The 20112-nt window shown below is 40.2% G+C and overlaps 2 protein-coding genes across 7 annotated transcripts in view; one reads left to right on the forward strand and one right to left on the reverse strand.

The window, feature by feature from the left end:
- The window catches only part of ZCCHC14 (zinc finger CCHC-type containing 14), a 127880-nt gene extending 121261 nt beyond the window's left edge, over window positions 1–6619 (forward strand). The window contains exons 14-15 of one of the 6 annotated variants that reach the window (XM_074201615.1): window positions 4798–4878; window positions 6035–6584. In XM_074201615.1, coding sequence (XP_074057716.1) covers window positions 4798–4878; window positions 6035–6042 — 89 coding nt within the window. In that variant the 3' untranslated portion in view covers window positions 6043–6584. Of the gene's footprint in view, window positions 1–606; window positions 4291–4797 lie in introns of those variants that run through there. The other 5 variants (XR_012471645.1, XR_012471646.1, XM_074201597.1 and 2 more) reach the window with 5 other exon arrangements.
- MAP1LC3B (microtubule associated protein 1 light chain 3 beta) lies at window positions 1533–11630 on the reverse strand. Its single transcript, XM_074201657.1, has 4 exons — window positions 11333–11630; window positions 6313–6368; window positions 3830–3936; window positions 1533–3281 (listed from the first exon to the last, which is right to left on the reverse strand). The coding sequence occupies exons 1-4, from the start codon at window positions 11370–11372 to the stop codon at window positions 3107–3109; spliced, it is 378 nt and encodes a 125-aa protein (XP_074057758.1). The 5' UTR covers window positions 11373–11630; the 3' UTR covers window positions 1533–3106.
- Window positions 11631–20112: the final 8482 nt, after the last annotated feature.

A 20112-nucleotide genomic window follows, 5' to 3' on the forward strand; every position in this document is an offset into this window, starting at 1 on the left:
TGAGGCCAAAGGTAAATGTTACTACAATATTAATTTTGAGGGAGTGGGGGCAAAGGTAATCAATCCCCAGATATAACAACGTAAAAACATGTATTGTTAACAGCCCTCATCAAATTTTCTACATGTTTATAAGTTCATACACAAATAGCAAAAGGTATTTGGTACTGAATGTGAAAGCAAACCTTATGTACTCAAGTACAAGTTAAACTTCAGACTCTCGGACATAATTTTATGTTAGGAATGAAGGAAAATAATCCCATTTTGAGCCATTATTTTATCACAAAATGCATGTAACTTTATAAATATTTTTTAAAAATATAGTTTTGTAAATATTTAATATTCCGCTAATTTGATTTTGAATTGTAAATGTCAAGTATTCTGTTATTGGGGTTTTTATGTTTTATTATACTTTGTTAAAAAGGAAAAAATTGTACATTTTTAGAATGTTTTTATGAGTAAATTTAATGTACTGAAAATAAAAATTAAAAACAGGCTTAGTGTGCCATTGAATTAGCTCTTGTCATTTTGAGAAAAGGTATTTCAGAAAGTCTTCAGGTCACTGACTCCAACAACTTTTGTCTCCTTTTCCTTCATTACATTTACAAGTGTAATTAACTGGCGTTAAATAGCTATTTTGGACATGACTCTCCCCCATGAGATGGTGCCTGTGGCTGCTTATTCACAAGATGAGTAAACCAACTGTACTTCACTTCCTGAAGAGGAACACAAACACTAGACAAGGAATAAACAGGATTTGTGAAAATAGGAACTGAAATAGTTCCAAAAAAGTTCTGTAAAAGTTCTGTAACAGGGCTTAAGTTCTATTTATTGTTTTTGGTGTACATTTCCATCTTAGTAATAACAGTGGGGGGGGGGAGGAAAACCTGGATTAACAGCCAGTCATGCTGCTTCATTTAAGTTCCCTTTCTAACACTTAACTAAGCATTCCTAAGAAATACCAGATTTTCAAGGGCTTTTTCGGGATAGAATGGGGCTGGAACATTTTGGGGTTTAACACAGAGGGCATCATTGGAATCTAGTAGTCAGCAGACCCATACCAGCTACTTTTACTATGGGCAGCTAAAGCTCAGAAACTGTGTGATCACTTCTATAGCCTGAGCTGAAAATGGCCAAGTTATCTTAAAAACCACTGTCGTCCTAATTACTAGAACCTGGTGCAGATTTCCACTTGACCTCCATGACTACTGCTACTCATGTATCACACCTCCCCCATTCTGTCCTCCCACTTTTTTCATGTTATTCCCATACTATTCCATAAAGTGTGCAGCAATTTAATAACTTTTAGTTCTTGAAAGCATTTATTCTATGAATGTGGATCCTGCATCCAGCTCAAATGATGTACTTTTTGACATTTTGAAAATACTACACATTTTGGACAGTATGTGACATTCCAGAATCCTTCACAAAGATTATTGCCTTTATGATTAAGGATTTAGAATTTTGAAGTGTTTTTTTTTTTTTAGCTTGCCCCGATTATTTTAAACATCCTAGAAATAAAACTAATACTCAGGTTAATTTGGGATATAATTCATCCCTATCCACACTGTATTAAATTAAAAAAGCAACAATATCTTACAGGAACCTTACTGATCACACAGCAATTACAAGATTGATGTCAGGTGTTTTGTTAAACATGAACATCTTATACAACCTAACAAGACAGGTTGATTAAGAATTTACAATGCAAGTAAAAATACACATGAAAATTGAGCACTATGGACAGAGGCATGCAAAAGGTGAACATAGGCAAACAAGTTGTATACATTTATTAACTATAGTGCCAAGATGCAGTAATATTGCTTTTCTCCATTATAGTAAATAACTTTCACTAACAGTTGTAGATATATTTCACACACATCTAAATATACAAGGATAATTTTAGCTGATCTGCTACATACATACTTCAGTTCAGAAGTGGTTTAACAAATGAACTTTCTGTGACACTCCATGAAAATAAATTGTCAACCCCCATGCAAGTAGCAGGAAGCACTTTGTTCAAGATATCAAATTGACATTGCTAAAAGCAGCTTTTACCCCCTTTGCTACTTTCTCCTTTACAAAATGACATGCACATAAACTGGTTGGGGGAGTTACGATTAACAGTGATAGCTGAAGTATGTATGCTTACAGATAAAATTTTAATATTTTAGTGAAGCAGTTACTTTTCCACTTGAAACATAAAATCAGACTATAGACTTAACCCCAAAAGGTGCCAAGGGAGTGCAAAATGAATTTAAATGCTCCAAAGATCTTGGATGATGCAGTTTGTAACTGCATCAGAAAAGATTTTTTTCTGGTGCAATGGTTTAATGAACTAGTCACTGGTTGGGAAGTCTCTAAATAGAGCAAATCCATAATATAAGAAACCTCCTTCCCTGTTTTGGAAGCCGAGCATTAGAAAGATAATCAATTTACCCATAGAATCCATGGTGTTTTACTGGATGACTATATAGAAAACAAACAGATGACAGCAAGAAAGTTGTAGTAGTTTATACTAAGCTGGAATCGATGCATTGATTCCAGAATAAGCTAGACTTTTTTGCCCCCCATTACCCTGTTTTTGCTGCAACCACTGATGGTAAATGGACTTTAAAAAAATAGATATGGCATTTGACAAGCCTACTTAAAGATATAGTTAAAGAGAAACCTTCCTATAAAAATTAGCAATTTCCATGAACAAAGACTGTTATTTCACTAAATGCTTAAAGGTTACAATGGAATTTAAATTTCTATTTTAAAAAAAGTCACTACAGCAATTCAAATGTCCATTTTATTGGCAACTTAGAATTCAAGGTATGTTTCTAAACCTAAAACTTAAAAAACAAGATAACCTAGGTGAAATAGGAGTTTCCAAAGCTGTAATATTGTATATGCTTTTGGAATTGAACAAGTATTATTACATATTACATATGCATATAATACAAGAGACAACTTTACTAAAAAACCCCTAAGGTAGTAGATAATACTTCTATTTTGGTGAACTGTGATTAGATGAACTGATCAATCTCAGTTGGTAACATCCCTTTTTTCCTGGGTGAGGGCTTAAAAAATTCTAGTATAGAAGCTTTGTACTAGGTACTAGGTCTTACTCTGAAGATTTCTTTCCAAATGTCTCCTGTGAGGCATATACCATATACAAGAACCCATCTTCATCCTTCTCACTTTCATAGACTTCAGAAATAGGTGTTGAAACGCTCACCATGCTGTGTCCATTCACCAATAGGAAGAAAGCTTGATTAGCATTCAGCTGTAGGCGCCTTCTATTGAAGAAATAAGACTGATTTAAGCATTAGGAATTTTTAGGGCCTAACTCTAAATCTTTTAAACCAGGTGTTATAAAACATGTGGCCCATAACACTCCCAACCAGTGTGATTCAAGTCATATTAAAATGTATTTAATATTATATGTAGCCCAGAGATACTTATAGAAATGCCCGAGTTTAATACCACTTCTCTAAAGAACTAAATTAAAATACTTTTAAATTTTAGTTGTTTTGATGATAAATGAGCTACTGGGTCAGGAGGACAAGAGGAAATGACACTATAGCTAACTAAATGACCCAAAGCTAGTTAATTCTTGTTTAACATATTAGCTGTTAACTTTAAGAAGCAATTTCCCCCATTTTTAGTCCTAGAATTGGCCTCTACCTAGCCTTCATTACCTTTCCTCTTGTGTTGTCAAACTTTTAAAAATTAAAATAACTTTTGCAAACATGTAGATAGGTTAAGGAGCTACAGTCAGAAAACTAACAAGGAGCTTATTTGAAACTAGCATTTAAATAATATATGTAAAAGAATTACTGAATACCTAATTATTTTGATTAGTTCACTCATGTTGACATGATCTGGTACAAGGAATTTGGTTTTATCCAGTACAGGAAGTTGTTTCTCACCCTTGTATCTTTCTATTATCACCTAGAGGGGGAAAAAGGACAGAAAAATGTTTTTTAAAAGGGAACAGTAGTTCTGTCACCATAACTTTGCACAGATCGTGGATATTGTCAAGACTTAGCTAATTCAAAATAAAGACTAAGGCTCAAGTAACTCAAACACTATCCTTTAATAAGACACTAAAAATTCTAAATGTAGCATAAGGGGTTCCCTAAAAAAGAAATTAGTATTCATAAAAAATATAAACAGGACTTATTAATACATGTGTGCTTCCCTGATGTGGGGAACTTGGACTTTTTCCTTTTGTATACACAAAACCAGAATTTAAGAATTTGACCACCCCCATTCACCCTCCCACCCCACCCCCAATTTGCTGGCTGGCTCTTATCTTCTCTAGAAGTTGTCAACTCCTGGTTCAGTCATTCACAGTTATTGCTGAAATATTTAACTAATTTACTGGATTTTATTTCAGAAGGAACTTCATTAATATCCTTCTCCATAATGGTCCTCTGAGTTTTGTAAAGAATATAAGGTTAAATACCTAGCAGTAAATAAAATAAGACTATATTTTATATCTGTATATTTAGCATAGAAAGGATTTGAAAAAGGTTCAGAACAAAGGGCCCAGATACAGCAGAAGCAGAATGGAGGGAAGAGTGTCAACAAAATATCTAAACAGCCAATCTCCCTATTTGGGTCATGACCAGTCTTGTCTCTAGAAGAATCCATTTGAAATCACAGATTGCTCCAAGTAAATTTCCTCCTGATGATGCATGTTAGCTTTTTTATTTTTTTAAATAAACAGTCCTGCAGTTAAGAAAAGCAGGAAGAAAGTTAGTAAATCATGGGGTTTTTTTTTCCAATAATCAATATTTTTTTTTCCAGAATGTATAACAAATCCAGTCAGGGGCCAAGTTGTCCATTCCATGGCATCAAGGAAAGACAGGGGAGGGGTCAACTGGAAAGGTAACATCCTGAGTCAAGGGATAATTCCTCAGAAAAGTCTTGCCCTACAGGACTATAACCAACTAAATCAAGGGGCTGCCCCACACCCTTCCTTAATCTGCCAGTTTAGCAAACCTATCCCAAAAAAAGGACATGAATTTAGTCTGCTGTAACCCATCTTGGATGAAATTTCCCAAGCAGACTTCTCCCTTTAATAATACCTTGAGCAATTGTGCCAAGAATCAAAGTCAAAGGCACAGAATATATACATCAACCTACTAAGGATATAAGAGCTTTGTAGGCTCCTCCCCCCATCCACTCTTTTTTTGGCAATCAGGGTCACGATCTTTTAAAGATCAGTAACAGTGCCCTAGTTCTTATGAGCCAGTTCTTTCATTAAGAGATCCATCTGAAAAAAAAAAAGATCCATCTAGGGGCAGCTAGGTAGCACAGTGGATAGAGCACTAGCCCTGGAGTCAGGAGTACCTGAGTTCAAATCCAGCCTCAGACACTTAATAATTACCTAGCCATGTGGCCTCAGGCAAGCCACTTACTTAACCCCATTTGCCCTGCAAAAACCTAAAAAAGAGATCCATCTGCCTAGATAAGTATTAAGAATGAGTCAAGGAGATCATGAAGATGCTCCAGTGGAGTCCATAGGGTTTACTGAGGGGAGGTTTTACAGCACAAAAGAAAAAAAAAGACTGAAATTCACTGGCAGAAAGATGAGACACCAATCTTATCAAAGTTCCCTCTCCTTCCTTTTCTCCCAATTTATTAACCTCTCTTCTCTCTAGCTCTCTTGCAGCATGAAACAAATTAGTAAGGTCAAAGGATACTGCACAAAAAAGGTTGATAGTATGATTTATTTTTTTCTGGGGGGTGAGGGCACAGGACTCAGCTAGGTGGGGCGGTGGATAGAGCACCAGCCCTGGAGTTCGGAGGGACCTGAGTTCAAATTGGGCCTCAAGACACTTAATTGCCCAGCTGTGAGATCTTTGGCAAGTCACTTAACGGCAAGTCACTTAACCACATGGCCTAAAATAAAAGTTTTTTAAAAAAGGGCTACAGGGAAGGTAATCCAGGTAGAATTTGTGGATCATTAGCCTGCCTAAAGATATTGCTTTACTGTATGCCACTGTGTTACTAACAATGCCTTTTCTTTATCTCCTACAAGGAAACTAAACACAAGATGCTTCTTCTGAGAGGGCACAGTTTAAAAATTTCAAGTAGAAGTCCTAATACTAATCATGTTCAAATCAGCCATCTCAAATGAACAGTGTACCAGAACTGGCTCATCTTTTCCTTTCTCTAATCAAACTTCTACAAGCCCCTGAAACCCCAAAAGTGAAGAATGTAAATAACTATACTACTGGGAAGTGATTCTCTAAAAATTAAAAACTTTACAACTTTGAAACAGCATTCTTTCCTCTCTACAAAGAAACTTTTACCTACCGGTATCTTGGTAGGATGCTGCTCTCGAATAAGTCTCACATCTTCTACTCTTTGTTCTGCAAAGGAAATAAAAATCATTAAAATTAAGTGCCATGTTCAAGACAGATAACCTTGTCTTTAATTCTACTCATACATATCCTAGTCCTGAAATTCAACATTCCCACCTGTTCTGTGTAATGGCAGTGACCAACAGCCTAGTAGTATTCAGACACCTAGTCATACTATCTATACATTTGGCATATCAAGAGAGAGACAATAGAGATAGAATCAAAGGAGATGGGTAGACCAGACCTGTCCTCCAAAGGTAGAACCCTAAGGATCAGCTGATCCCCCTAGAGTGTCCAAATCTTGCAGCAAACACTTGTCCATCATAGAAAATCCTATCTCAAGAATTCGTTCTAAATTTCACAGAAAGTTGAAAGAAATTTCCTCCTGTTTCAAGAGTTTTATTTTTAAATAAGTAACTCTTAAGTAAAAACAAGTAAACCTTTTAGGAGAAACGGCATAAAAAACTAATTCGACACATGGGTTTTAAAAAGTTTTGTCCAATTAAAAATTAAAAGGCCATGATAAAAAAATGTATGCAGTTTGACATGAGCAATTTTTAGACAATTTAATCACAGATATTCTTTTCATGCCTATTATGTCCTCAACCCTTTGCTAAGAATTAAGCGTAGATATAAAAACGTAATCTCTGATCTCAGAGGCTTAGGTTGAAGCATTCAAGAGTAAAAAGAGCTCTGAACTCAATGTCATCAGTTCTCAACCAATTTTTTTACATTTTACCAGCAATCTCAACCTAAGAATGGAATGTCCCCTGGAATTTAAAACATACTTTCTCACAAAAATCTTTTCAACCTAAAATACTTCTAAGATATACTCTAACCTCAAACACTACTAACTTCTGTATTTCTGGTTCTCAGCACAAGATCATAAAGTCTGTATTTGATATCCTTCCTTCATACCCTACTTCAGCCTATCCACAACCCAAAATTATCGAATTTTCCATCTTCCTCAAAAGATCTCATTTCTAGTTTTGATGGTCAAATTGCTAGTCTTCTAATTCAGTGTTTGAATAATAATCTCAATTCTCAAAATACTTAAAATGATATCACTTATTCCCATAAATCTGAATTGTTAGAATTAAGCAGGAAGGAAAAACATTCTTATAGGGAAAAGAAATACCTAAAAAGTATCTGGGAGTCTGCCTGCTTCTAAAGTTTGTTTCCTGGCTTGGGATGTTCCAATGACGATCTGCTCTCAATTATAAACTCATGTATTTCTCTTAAAAAGTACCCAATAGGGGTAGCTAGGTGGTGCAGTGGATAAAGCACTGGCCCTGGAGTCACAGGAGTACCTGGGTTCAAATCCGGTCTCAGACACTTAATAATTACCTAGCTGTGTGGCCTTGGGCAAGCCATTTTAACCCCATTGCCTTGCAAAAATCTTAAAAAAAAAAAGTACCCAATATATTCTGAAATAGTTATAAAAGGCTTTGGAGTGAGGATTTGGAGATTTAGTAGGGTTGAAACAGGAAAAACAAGGGCAGTGACTACATTTCAATCATTTTAAAAACTTGCATTTTTATGTCTTAGGAGTTTTTCCATAGGGCTAGGGATGAATTCTGTTGCAGTATTTTGGTTCCAATTTTTTCCCACATTTTAATTTCAAGTTTTGAGTCCCAAATTCTATCATTCCCTGTCTCCCCTATTGATAGATTTTACATGTGCCACTTACGTAAAACTTTTCCTTTAGTCATTTTGTACAATACTCAAAAGAAAAAATTGAAAGAAAATGAAAAACAGTATGCTTCAGTCTGTATTCAATCAATATCGGTTATTTATCTGGAAATGGATAGTTTCTTCTAGTCCTTTTGAGATTATCTTGGATCACTGTATTGCTGAGAACAGCTAAGTCATTCACAATTCTTTATTGAACTATTGCTGTTTACTGTATATGATATTCTGGTTCTGTCACATCACTACGCATCAGATTGTGTAAGTCTTTCCAGGTTTTTCTGAAATTATCCTGCTTCTCATTTCTTATAGTACAGTAATATTCCATTATAACCATATACCCACAACTTATTTAGCCACTGCTCATTTAACAGACACCTTTGATTTCCAATTCTTAGCCACTAGAAAAAGAACTACTATATGTAATTTTGTACACATAGGTCCTTTTCCTTTTTGGGATGTCTCTGGGATAGATTATCCAGTAGTAATAGGGCACAGGGTATAGGGCAGTTCCAGTGGATGGATTAGTTCACAATTTTACCAGCTGCTTTTTTTAATACTTTGTAAATAAATGCTAATACAAATAAGAGGCAGACATTTTTTTACACTTTTTACAGAAGTGACTTTCTCAAGATGACACTGACAAAATAGGAATTCACCTTCCCTGATCTTCTATATCAATCAATGCTCTGTTCATTAGATCAGCAACAAAACCAAAGATTATCCAAGGCAAAAATATAATAAAACTAAGTTCTAATGTAGGATATAGCCACGTTGATGGACTTGCTCATTCCATCAATGCAACAACCAGGGACAATTCTGAGCTGTCTGCAATGGAGAATACCATCTGTATCCAGGGAAAGAATTGTGGAGTTTGAACAAAGACCAAATTAGGAAAAAACCCTATTATCTTCTTATATAATTCTGCTATCTCACACCTTATTTTTCTTTCTTAAGGATTTGATTTCTCTCTCATCACATTCAACTGAGATTAAAATACCATGGAAACAATGTAAAGACCAACAGAATGCCTTCGGTGGGGAGGTGGGGGGAGCAAGAATGGGGGGGGGATTGTAAAATTCAAAATAAATAAAATCTTTCTAAAAAAAAAAGTACATAGGCCTAATGGTAAAAAAGCACATTCTTGCATCCTTTTTCCATTGTCAGGTTTTTCTTTTGACTTTCAATGGAATCTATTTCCTTTCCCTATAATTTTCTGCAAATTGATACTGTGTCCTATAAATAAATGATTATTTAACAAAAATGTCCCAAATATACATTCAGCCAAATGGTCCATAACATGTCTGTGCTCCAGTTGGGAATCTCCACCCCTTTCAAAAAACCCAACTACCTTTAAATCTATTTACTATCAGATAAATCAGCCTGGTTATTCATATTACAAAGATTTCTTGCTTCTACAAAGGATGCAAGGCAGGTTTCCTTTAAACTCCCTAGCACATTTCAAATGAAATGAAAGGTAATTTTGACATTATTTGACGTTATCATTTAATTTCACAAGGTGTGATACTCCCATAGCTTGGGGCGGCTAGGTGGTGTAGTGGGTAAAGCAACGACCCTGGAGTCAGGAGTACCTGGGTTCAAATCTGGTCTCAGATACTTAATTATTACCTAGCTGTGTGGCCTTGGGCAAGCCACTTAACCCCATTTGCCTTGCCAAAAAAAAAAAACCTAAAAAAAAAGAAAAAAGACCATAGCTTAAAAGATAAAAGGATCTTATCCTTTTTTACAAGATCAAAGACAAAGGAACCTTATCAAAGGTCACTAGGGTTATTAATCTGAGGAGCCAAGATTCAAACCCAGCTTCTGTGTAAATACAAGACTGCTTCTACTTAACCACACCCCAGTGTTTCCCAAGAGTCTATCTATAATGTCACTTACTAGAAGGAAAATATGTCCAGCACATGACTGCATGATAGCTCGATTCAAGCACTGTTTACTAGTCTTGGCAGCAATCTCAGGCCCCACCTAAAAGGCCTCTGTTGACCCTGGACCAGAAACTCACATTTCCCACTAAACTTGAAGTCAGTTAAATTAGTGTGCTTGTTTAGGACGTGTATTCATCTTTCCAAGAATTTCCAATATACCTAAATTAGGATCTGACCAGTACTAAGTTAAATAGGACTCAACTGGAGGAAATGGAAGCATCAGTAATGTCGGTGGTGATTCAATGTAAATTTGTTGGCCCCAAGTATAAACTATCAAATTAAATTATCAGGCAAATTATTTTTAGAAAACATTTGCATACAGCTAAGTCAAGTAAAAACCTGTGATCTTCATGAAAATAATAGTTATAATTTCAATCTACTGACCAAGTGAAATGTTTGTTCCTATCTATTTTTGGCCAAGTTCTGCTACCTGATTATCCACAAAGGTGCAGTTTTCTCCATGCATTCATCTCATCTACTGGTGGGGGATCTTAACTGGGTTCCTGTAATCTGCACTGGGAGATTTCTCTAGTTCAGAAATCAATTTACTTTGCGCCTGATGGTTACAAGTCCCACAAAATTATCAGTTTATGGATTCAAATTTAGCACCATCAGGATTCAGGCAAGCATTAGCCATTCAATGTTATTTGATACTTCAACCAGAAAGCTATTAGAAGAGCCTTTTGTAAAGTTCCTGAAAAATGAGCTACGGAACCCATTTGCTGTCATAAAGCGCCGGGCATCGAGACGTCTGAAACTTATTTCCAACCGAAGCCGATTCGGCCGTCAGTCAACCTTGGCACGCCAAAAGCACAGCAGTGAGCCGCGCACTCCCGGGATGGAGGGGCCGCTCCCCACGGCACGCGCTGCGGCAGTGCCCAGCTCCTGGACACACTTAATACCTGCGACTGGCATCGCGGACAGCACAGTGCCAAAGCCGGATTCGGAGCCGAGCCCGGCTGACGCGCCTCCAGCTCCACCCAGAGAGGGTGGACGGAGCCACTGCGGGCTGCGCCGGCTCAGGCCCGGCCCGCTCCGGCCCGCTCCTCCGGGCCCGGCCCGGCCCGGCCCGACCCACTCCTCCGGGCCCGGCCCGCTCCGCTCCTCCGCGCCCGGCCCGCTCCGGCCCGCTCCGCTCCTCCGGGCAGAGGTGCGGAGGATGCCCACAAGGCCCAGCTGGCCGGGGAGGGGACGCCCAAGGGCAGGCCGGCCCCGGGCCCCGGGCCCCCCGCCGCGCCCGCCCCGCCCCCCGCGCTCCTCGGAGCGGCCGTTGCCGGGGCCCCGGGCCGGGCCGCCCCGATCCCGCCCCCCGCGGCCCGCGCCCGCCGCGGCACCCACCGAAGGTCCGGCGCTGCTTGAAGGTCTTCTCCGAAGGCATCGTGCGGGCGGGGAGGGCCGGGAGGGGGCCCGGGGCGGCGGGAGCGGCGGCGGCGGCGAGGCCCGAGGCGGCGGCTTCTGAGCTCCGCTCCGGCCGCGGCGACTTCCCTTCTGTCCCGAAGCCCCGCAGCCGGGTCAGCTGACCCCGGCGTCACAGAGGGGCGGGGCTAGCGGGAGCGCCTCGGGGCCGCCATGGCGAGCGTGGCGGAACGCGCGCGGGGGCGGCGCGGAGTGCGCCTGCGCCCGCGCCTGCGCCCGGAGCTCGCGGCGGGGCGCCCCTCCCCCCCGGGCTCCGCCGGCCCGGCTGCCTCGGTTTCCCCGGCCGCCCGGAGCCGGAGAAGGAGGCGGCCCGGCCTGTAGCGGCCCCGCCGGGCCTGACGAGGGCCCTGAGCCGCAGTCACAAAAGCGTTTATGCGGCGCCTGCTGTGTGCCCGACGGGCGGCGGCGCGGGGGCGGCGCGGCGGGGAGGGGAGGCCGGCGCGCGGCCTTGGCCGTGACCCGGCCGCGGGCCTGGGGCTTGGCCGTGACCCGACCGCGGGCCTGGGGCTTGGCCGTGACCCGGCCGCGGGCCTGGGGCTTGGCCGTGACCCGGCCGCGGGCCTGGGGCTTGGCCGTGACCCGACCGCGGGCCTGGGGCTTGGCCGTGACCCGGCCGCGGGCCTGGGGCTTGGGCTTGGCAGTGACCCGGCCGCGGGCCTGGGCCTTGGCCGTGACCCGGCCGCGGGCCTGGGGCAAGCGGCCCAACCCCACTGCCCTGCCAAAGCCTAGAAAATAAATAAAATATATCTGGGGTTCCAGAATTTAAGGGGGGGGCCGCATCTCATTCGAGGACCCCTCACTTTTCTTTGACATTCGAGCTTCTCAGAATAAAGGGGTTTTTTACTTAATAAAATGCGTAGCTGAGAGTTAAAAAGGAGGTGAATTGTGCTGAACTGCGGTGACCAGCACGAGCCCCTGGGCCCACGCTCTGCCCCCACTCTCTAGTCAGTATTTACTGCTGTCAAGGAATCCATTCGGCTTGCACTCTGCCCCAGGCCTGTGCCCACCTGTGAGGGGCCCTGAAGGTGAGCCCCGGAGCCCGGAGGCTCAGACAGCGTCCTGGGCCGTCCCGGTCCTGGCCTTTTGTCCTCCCGCTGGACTTCACATGACTGAAGGAGGGAGCCAGGCCCATGTCCAAAAAACAAAGGGCAGCTCCACGGGTGTCTTTGGAGATGAAACCAGAAGCAAACAATGTGTGTGTGTGGGGGGGGGGGGGATCCAAGGAAGATTCCACCTAAGGAAACAAAACCTAAGGTTAATATAACCCGCCCCCAACAGTTAAAATCTGGGACCTGAGTAGATCAGTCTTGTCTAAAATTGGATCTGAACATGGGAGAGAGAAAAAGGGATTTAGATCCGGGAAAGATCTGAACACAATGCCCATCCCAACGTGTATTTCATGCTGATTGATCCTTGCCATACAAAAGTGCTCTAAGTGGTAAGGAGGGGAGGGGGCTCAAAGTCCCACAAGTTATTAATAATTCACTGCAATGGTTGTCATTAACAAAGAACCTTTGACTTGAAGGACAGTAGCTTCCCACATCACAGCAAAGCCAAAGTTTGCCATCTGTACCAAAAGTACAGAAAGTTAATTGAGTATATTAGTATATATTATAAAGAATCACATCAAGTCCCCAGTCGGTTGATTAGTTATCCTTTGTTCTCAAAGAGGACCAGAATGACATCACTACATTAGAGTCAAGTTACAGCATGTCCAACTGTGACTGATCAGGCCAATATGAGCTCGGTAAACTCTATCACAGATTGGGCACAAATATGCCCTATAAACATTTGTGGCGGATTCTCCAAATTTGTGCATCTTGATAAGACAAAGTGTTCCTTTAGAATGTGTCCGAGCAATTTTTTTGATTATAGGTTCTATCCTATTGTGTGAGCTTTGAGGAAGAAAGGTACTATTTTTAAAAGATAATGTTTGGGTTTTTGTTATGAGCCATCTCTTCCTACTTATGTTTTCATAAGAAGCAATCAGATTGACTAAAACACTAGATAATATGACTAATCAAAAAAAAAAAAATCTCAACCCCATCACAGGGGCAAGAAGAAGAGTACAAATTCTAGCAGAATTTTCAAAAAAAAACTAATTTATTTTTAGGATTCTAATATTCTCACTTCCTCCAGTACAAGCTATCTTCAGGTATTTTTCCCAAGTAGCATTTTAACCAAGCTTCCAGCAGAGGAGCATTCCCATTTAAAAGAAAAATAAGGGGCAACTAGACCAGTGGACAGAGAACTAGCCCTGGAGTCAGGAGGACCCAAGTTCAAGTTCACCCTCAGATATTTAACAATTACCTAGCTGTATGACCTTGGGCAAGTCACCTAATTCCACTGCCTTGCAAAAAACAAACAAAAAAAGAAAAGTTGAGTCAATTCTTTGTTCTAACATCCTTCCATTTGTTGCTTCTGCTGCTGTTCAGTCATGTCCAAGTCTTTTGACCCCATGTATTGTACTGTGCCAATACTGTCCATGAGGTTCTCATGGCAAAAGTAGTTGATCCTGTGGATTAAGGCAAAGAGAGGTTCCCCTGGTCACTCTTAATAGTCTGTCAGATTTGAACTCAAGTCCTCTTGACTCCAGACCCATGCTCTATCCACTGAGTCACTGAGCTGCCTTCTACATCCTACCCCCCAATGTATCATACATATGTATATAAACATATATATATGTATAATCTTATCTGTACATAATTGTCCACTTAAATCATGAATTCCTTGAGAACAAGGATTTTTTATTTTTTGCCTTTCTTTGTATCCCCAGAGCTTTGTATCATGATTGGTGCGCATAGTTAAATTTGTTAACTAGTGTTGACAGATTGATATTAATAGAGGCAATCATACAGTTCATTAGAAGCCTCCTTCTTAGCCAACTGGAGCATTGAGATCCTGGGAAACACGTCATTTCAAGTAGCCACGGCATCTCAGACGCAGGACCCTGTATTGGATGACACAGGGTCACAGAGAATTAATAGAGCACCTGCTTCTCATTGCTAGCAGAACACACCTGCCCTGGATGAGCAAAACAAGGAAACTGCTTAACCTCGCCCCAACCAGGAGATGGAGTCATTGTGGGTTTGACTATTTGTCAGTAAGGTGAAGAGAGGTACCTGACATATTACCTCCACAGTTCATCATACCAAACCAATGACATGTACAGAGCAGACATCACATGATGTTTCTTGAGTTGACTAGTAGCCCTGAGTCATTTTGTCATTGTTTGCATCAAGTATCCAGGTATCTTTATCATTCTAATTATTCTAATAATTAGAGGTTCTTTCTAATGAGCATCATTAGCAATGTGAAAAAGCAAGCATGCTCTAACTAGAATTATTATGGTCCTTTTCCATTAAAACCTTTGATTTAGGGGCAGCTAGGTGGTGCAGTGAATAGAGTACAGGCCTTGGAGTCAGGAGTACCTGGGTTTAAATCCGACCTCAGACACTTAATAATTACCTAGCTGTGTGGCCTTGGGCAAGCCACTTAACCCCATTGCCTTGAAAAACATTAAAAAAAAAACCTTTGATTTAGAAAACCAATCTTGGAAAGAAGAGGGGCAAGTAGATCACCCACAGTTGTCCATTGATTCAATGACAGACTTCTGCTTGCCAAAAAACCCACTATTTTTTGGAGAACTGACACAAGGCAAGTACTTACAAGGGGATTAGAAGAAGCAATACCCCTAGCTGTGTGACCTTGGGCAAGCCACTTAACCCCATTGCCTTGCAAAAACTAAAAACAAAACAAAACAAAAAAACCTGACCTGAGAAGAAGCAATACCAAGACACTCTGAAGGTCTCATTGAAGAATTTTAGGATTCATTGTGCAGCATGGGAGACACTGGCACAGGACCACTCAACATGGCATGCCCTCCTTGAGGAAGGCAGAATTGAAGCAGCTCAAAGGAAAGGTGACATCTGTAAGTTTAGAGTAAGCACCCAGGTGTTCACATGGACTATTTGTGCCTGACCAGTGGTAGAGCATTCCGAGCTTTGTATTGATCTGATCAGCCACAGTCAGACACACAGTAATTCATCTCAAACACAGTGATGTCATTTTGGTCTTCTTCAATAACAAAGGACAAGAACCAATGGGGTGGATAGTTGTTTGAGGTTTTATTTTAACTTTTTTAGATGTTACAATATCAAGATGTAAACCATTATAAAAAAAAGATTGTTATATGATCTGATGTCAAAAATGATCTTTCGGCTCTTTACAATTTTCAATATAATTAGAATTTTTTAAAAGAAAAAAACAAAAATAAATTCTTTCAATTTAGTAGGCATTTATTCAACAATTACCATCTTTCCAAAACACAATTATTAAAATTTTGTGGGCATTAAAAAAATAAAAAAAACCCAATTGCAATCTCTTTCCTGGGCTTTTACCGGTATCAACTACTGACTGTTTTGAAAGCTTTCTTGGCCCTATCATTGCTTGGTAAGAAGTGGGTTTTGCCAGAATATTCAAAATGCAAGGAAAAAAATCAATGTCTTTTTTATGGAGATATTTAGTGCATATACTTTTAATATCCCATGAACCATTGGAGAAAACTTGTAATAGTTAAGTGATAGGGGAGGATGAATTTGTGTTTTCAATTACCTAGCCTATTAAAGCCAAAATTATAGCTATAATTTAATTATCATCTACTTGAACCCCATCAGGTCATAGATGATGAAACAAAGGTCTATAGAATATAAATGATTTGCCCACGGTCACTCAGATAGTAAAATACTGTAGAGCAAAGCTAATCTATGAATGCAGCTTCTCTCTTTCCACAATAGACTCTGCCAACAGGAATATATAAAATAGCCACAAATAAAAGTCTGGAGGTTAACCCAAAGAGTTAATCTTATAAACTTGAAAACTTTGTAAAAAAGACTTTGTTTATTCTCAAAATCCTTATTAATTGTTGTAGGAAATACTTTATAGTGACAGATTGGTGTCTTTAGGACCAGAACAAAGGGTTTCTCTTGGCCTAAACTTCTATTTCTAAATATAACTTAAGAGGACCCAATCAGATTCCAAAATATAAGTCAGCTCACTCACTGCACTCATCCCTATACTCAATAAGCATGCATTTAAGGGTCTACAAGTTGTATGTTGGGAAAATACAGACAAGAAAGAAATGGAAAGGAGTTTCCATTGTATTTGAGCAATGGGATGGGAGGAGAGGGAGTAGGGATAGTGAAAGAGTAGTAGAAACACAGGGAAAGAAATTGTGCCATTTGAGATGAACCAAGACCCATGGTAGGTGCTGCGGCTAGGGATAAAAAGGAAATTGTCCCTGCCCTCAAGGAGCTTTCATTCTAATAGGACAAGCAGCATGTTCACAGAAAATTAAATATAAAATACATATGGTCATTTCCAGGGGTATGCAGTAGGCAAACAACTGGTATTAAAGAGAGGGAAGGAAGGAAAAAGAAAAAGGTAGAAACAAAGGGGCAAAACATGCTTCCAGCTGCATGGCCTCTGTTTTCTAACGCAGAAACCACAAATGAGGATATGAAATTCTGGGAGAAGTGGAATCCAATTGGGAGGCAAAGCTACCGAAATAGGGACCCTGGGCAGGCAGTCCAAGAAGCTTCTGTAAAGATCAAAGTGATTATTTCAGAAGGAATAGAATTGCTGACAGCCTTACCCAATACTTGACACATCACTGTGTGATACTTTGGCAATGATCCACTCAGAATTGATATGTACCTTCCCCCAAGGGAAAAAATCATCAGTCCTTATTAAAGTTTCCATAGCTATTTCAATGTATCAGCCCTTCCCCCAAAACACAGAGTGATTCATTTTACAAATAAACTTTGGTATAATATCAACTCCAACAGTCAGGAAGTAGTCAACCAGACCAGAACCAACCTCTAATCCGTGGATGGTCAGAGCCAAACAAAGCAGACCAAAGAGGATAGTCAGGAATCAAACAGAAGTTTAATTTCAAAGTAAGGAAACCACTTGCAAATGGAAGTCCATGTTCCTGAGAAGGAAGACTTGACCTGCTGGGGCAAGGGTAATAATTATAAGCTTGAAGATCACAAAAAGTCAGAAACCTAACAAAATCATTCTTAGGTCTTGAGTAAAGTTTCCACAGTTAGCATTTCTTGGAATAATGCAGGCCTTCTTGAGCCTGGTGATTGCCTCAAGTCTTTAGCACGTTGAGCCTTGTGATCCTTCAAGGATTATAGAACCAGAGTTAGCTTGGATGGAACAGCAGTGCTGCTGGTTCAGTTCACCCAGGGATTTTACAAGCACAGAAATTGTTGGCGTGTCAGGAGATTTGATTCAGTTTCTATTGTAGCATGTCATTACTTCTGGCTCTCAGATCCCTGGGATATTTTCAAATTAATATAAAAATCATAAATCCTTCACAGCACACCTGATGCTGGTCAAGGCAATATATTTTGCCAGAGGATGACATCATCTAGACTGGAGGAGTACAAAGGATTGTTGTTATGCCAAGTTCAGGGCAGCTTTCTTACTGGGCTTAAGCCTAAATCAATCAAAATTTATTAAGTTTTATCTAGTTTATAAAGTACAGGTACTGTACTAAACTCTGGCAATACAAATGATAGTCCAGTCCTAAAGGAATTTCCAGTGGAATGGGAGAGAGAATATCCAAACAGGCTATATATAGGTTAAATAGAAATAATGATCAAAGGGAAGACAATTAAGGGGATCCAAGAAAAGTTTGCTGTAGAAGGGAGGATTTTTAGCTGAAGCTTTAAGGAAGTCATAGAGGCCAGGAGATAAAGATGAGGAAGGCATGGGAGAACAAAGGAAATCAAGTGAAATAGAACAGAAGAAGAAAAGAGCCCATGACAACTCTGTGGGACACAGGGGATATGAAAATTCAGAAAAGGAGGTGGAGTGGCCAGATAGGCAGCAAAACCAAAAGTCAAGAAAACTAGAGAGATAAGAGTATTAAGGAGAAGAAAGTAATTGATACTGTCCAAGAAGAGGAAGGTTGAGAAAGACCATTAGATTTATCTTTTTTTTTTCTTTTAGGTTTTTTTGCAAGACAAATGGGGTTAAGTGGCTTGTCCAAGGCCACACTAGGTAATTATTAAGTGTTTGAGGCGAGATTTGAACCCAGGAACTCCTGACTCCAAGGCCAGTGCTTTATCCACTACACCACCTAGCCACCCCAGAGTTATCAAGATATCTTTGATAACTATGAAGAAAGCAGTTTTGGTTGAAAGGTGAAGACTGTAGAGAATTGAGAGTTGGAGAAAAGGGAGTCAGGTGTTACTATTATTGTAGTTAAGGAAACTTGAGGCAGAAGTTAAATTATTTACCCAGGATCACATAGCTCTCAAGTATCTAAGGCTAGATCGGAATTCATATCTTTGACTCCAGACCCAGTACTCTGTCTACTGTACCATCTACCTGCCTTTGGAAAAAGGAAAATGTAATTTGTGAAAAGATGGGAAAAAAAAACTGGGGTAGGAGTTGAGTGTGAGAGTCAAAGGATTGCAGGTCATGAGTAAGAACAGGGTTTGGGGTCAAAAAGCAATGGAAAGGGAAGTGATAATAGATTGCACTCAGATAAAATAATTTCAGAGTCAGAATATAGAAATAATGCATCTTTGGGTGTTGTCAAGATCCAGGATATACTCATTTCTTGTTTATTATTAAGGATGAAGTGGAGGAATAGGTCATGTGAAGAAAATAAATTTAGTAATTTAATCAGGTCTTACTTTGACTACATCTACCTAAAGCATAAATCTCAGGACCAATACAAAACTAGAATTTCTAAGTTTTCTTCAAAATTCAACTCAAATACAACTCTCCAGAATCTTTCTTGATCTCCAGGTGCTGTTTGTCCTTCATTCTTCTTGAAGAGGATGATGACATCAGGAAGATGATGCCAGAACATGCATGAGTATTGGATCTGGGGGGGAGGGCTGTGCAAAGTCACTGATCTCTTTTTCTCCTCTGGAGCCTCTGAGTCCAGATAGACTAGGACAACTAGAGATGACCCTGGATATAGTGGGAGACCTTGGCCTTTTTAAGCTAAGATCTTTTAACAATCTCGGTTTGACTGAGGCAAGAGGCAAGAGTGATTAAAGCTAGGTAAAAAAGAAATGAAGCAAAAATGGTCTCTTTTATCTAGTCAAAAAAAATCAATATGGAAGACCTTCAGGGTTTCTGGTCAAAACAGAAACAATTACTATTTCAATTCACTCTGAGCCTAAACAATGACCTAGTGTGGCTTAACCTGGAACTTATATTGGCTAAACAATGTAGGAGGCTTAAGGCACCATCCTTAAGAAATCTGGCTCATAAATCCCAGGATATCTCACATGGTTTCAAGGATCAAAATTTACATTTCTTTGGGCACAGCACCCACAGGTAAGAGTACGATATACTATGTGAACTGAACTGAGGGAGGGGAAGAGAAGGGAAGGGAAGAAAAGGAGAGAGAGAGAGAGAGAGAGAGAGAATGAACTATCTCCAGGAATGAAAATTCCTCCTCTATCCCCACCCACCCCTATACCACTATTTTATATTTTTTAAAAATACATTTTGTTTATACTTACTTGGCACAGTTTATCTCCAAGAGAAAGAACATAAGCATTTTGAGGGCAGGGGCTAATCTTTTTGTTTGGCTTTTGTCTTTGTATTTTGTTTTTTTGTTTGTTTGTTTTTGCAAGGCAAATGGGGTTAAGTGGCTTGCCCAAGGCCAC

This window comes from Macrotis lagotis, chromosome 1 (assembly GCF_037893015.1).
Source record: "Macrotis lagotis isolate mMagLag1 chromosome 1, bilby.v1.9.chrom.fasta, whole genome shotgun sequence".
In the NCBI taxonomy this organism is placed as follows: Eukaryota; Metazoa; Chordata; class Mammalia; order Peramelemorphia; family Peramelidae; genus Macrotis; species Macrotis lagotis.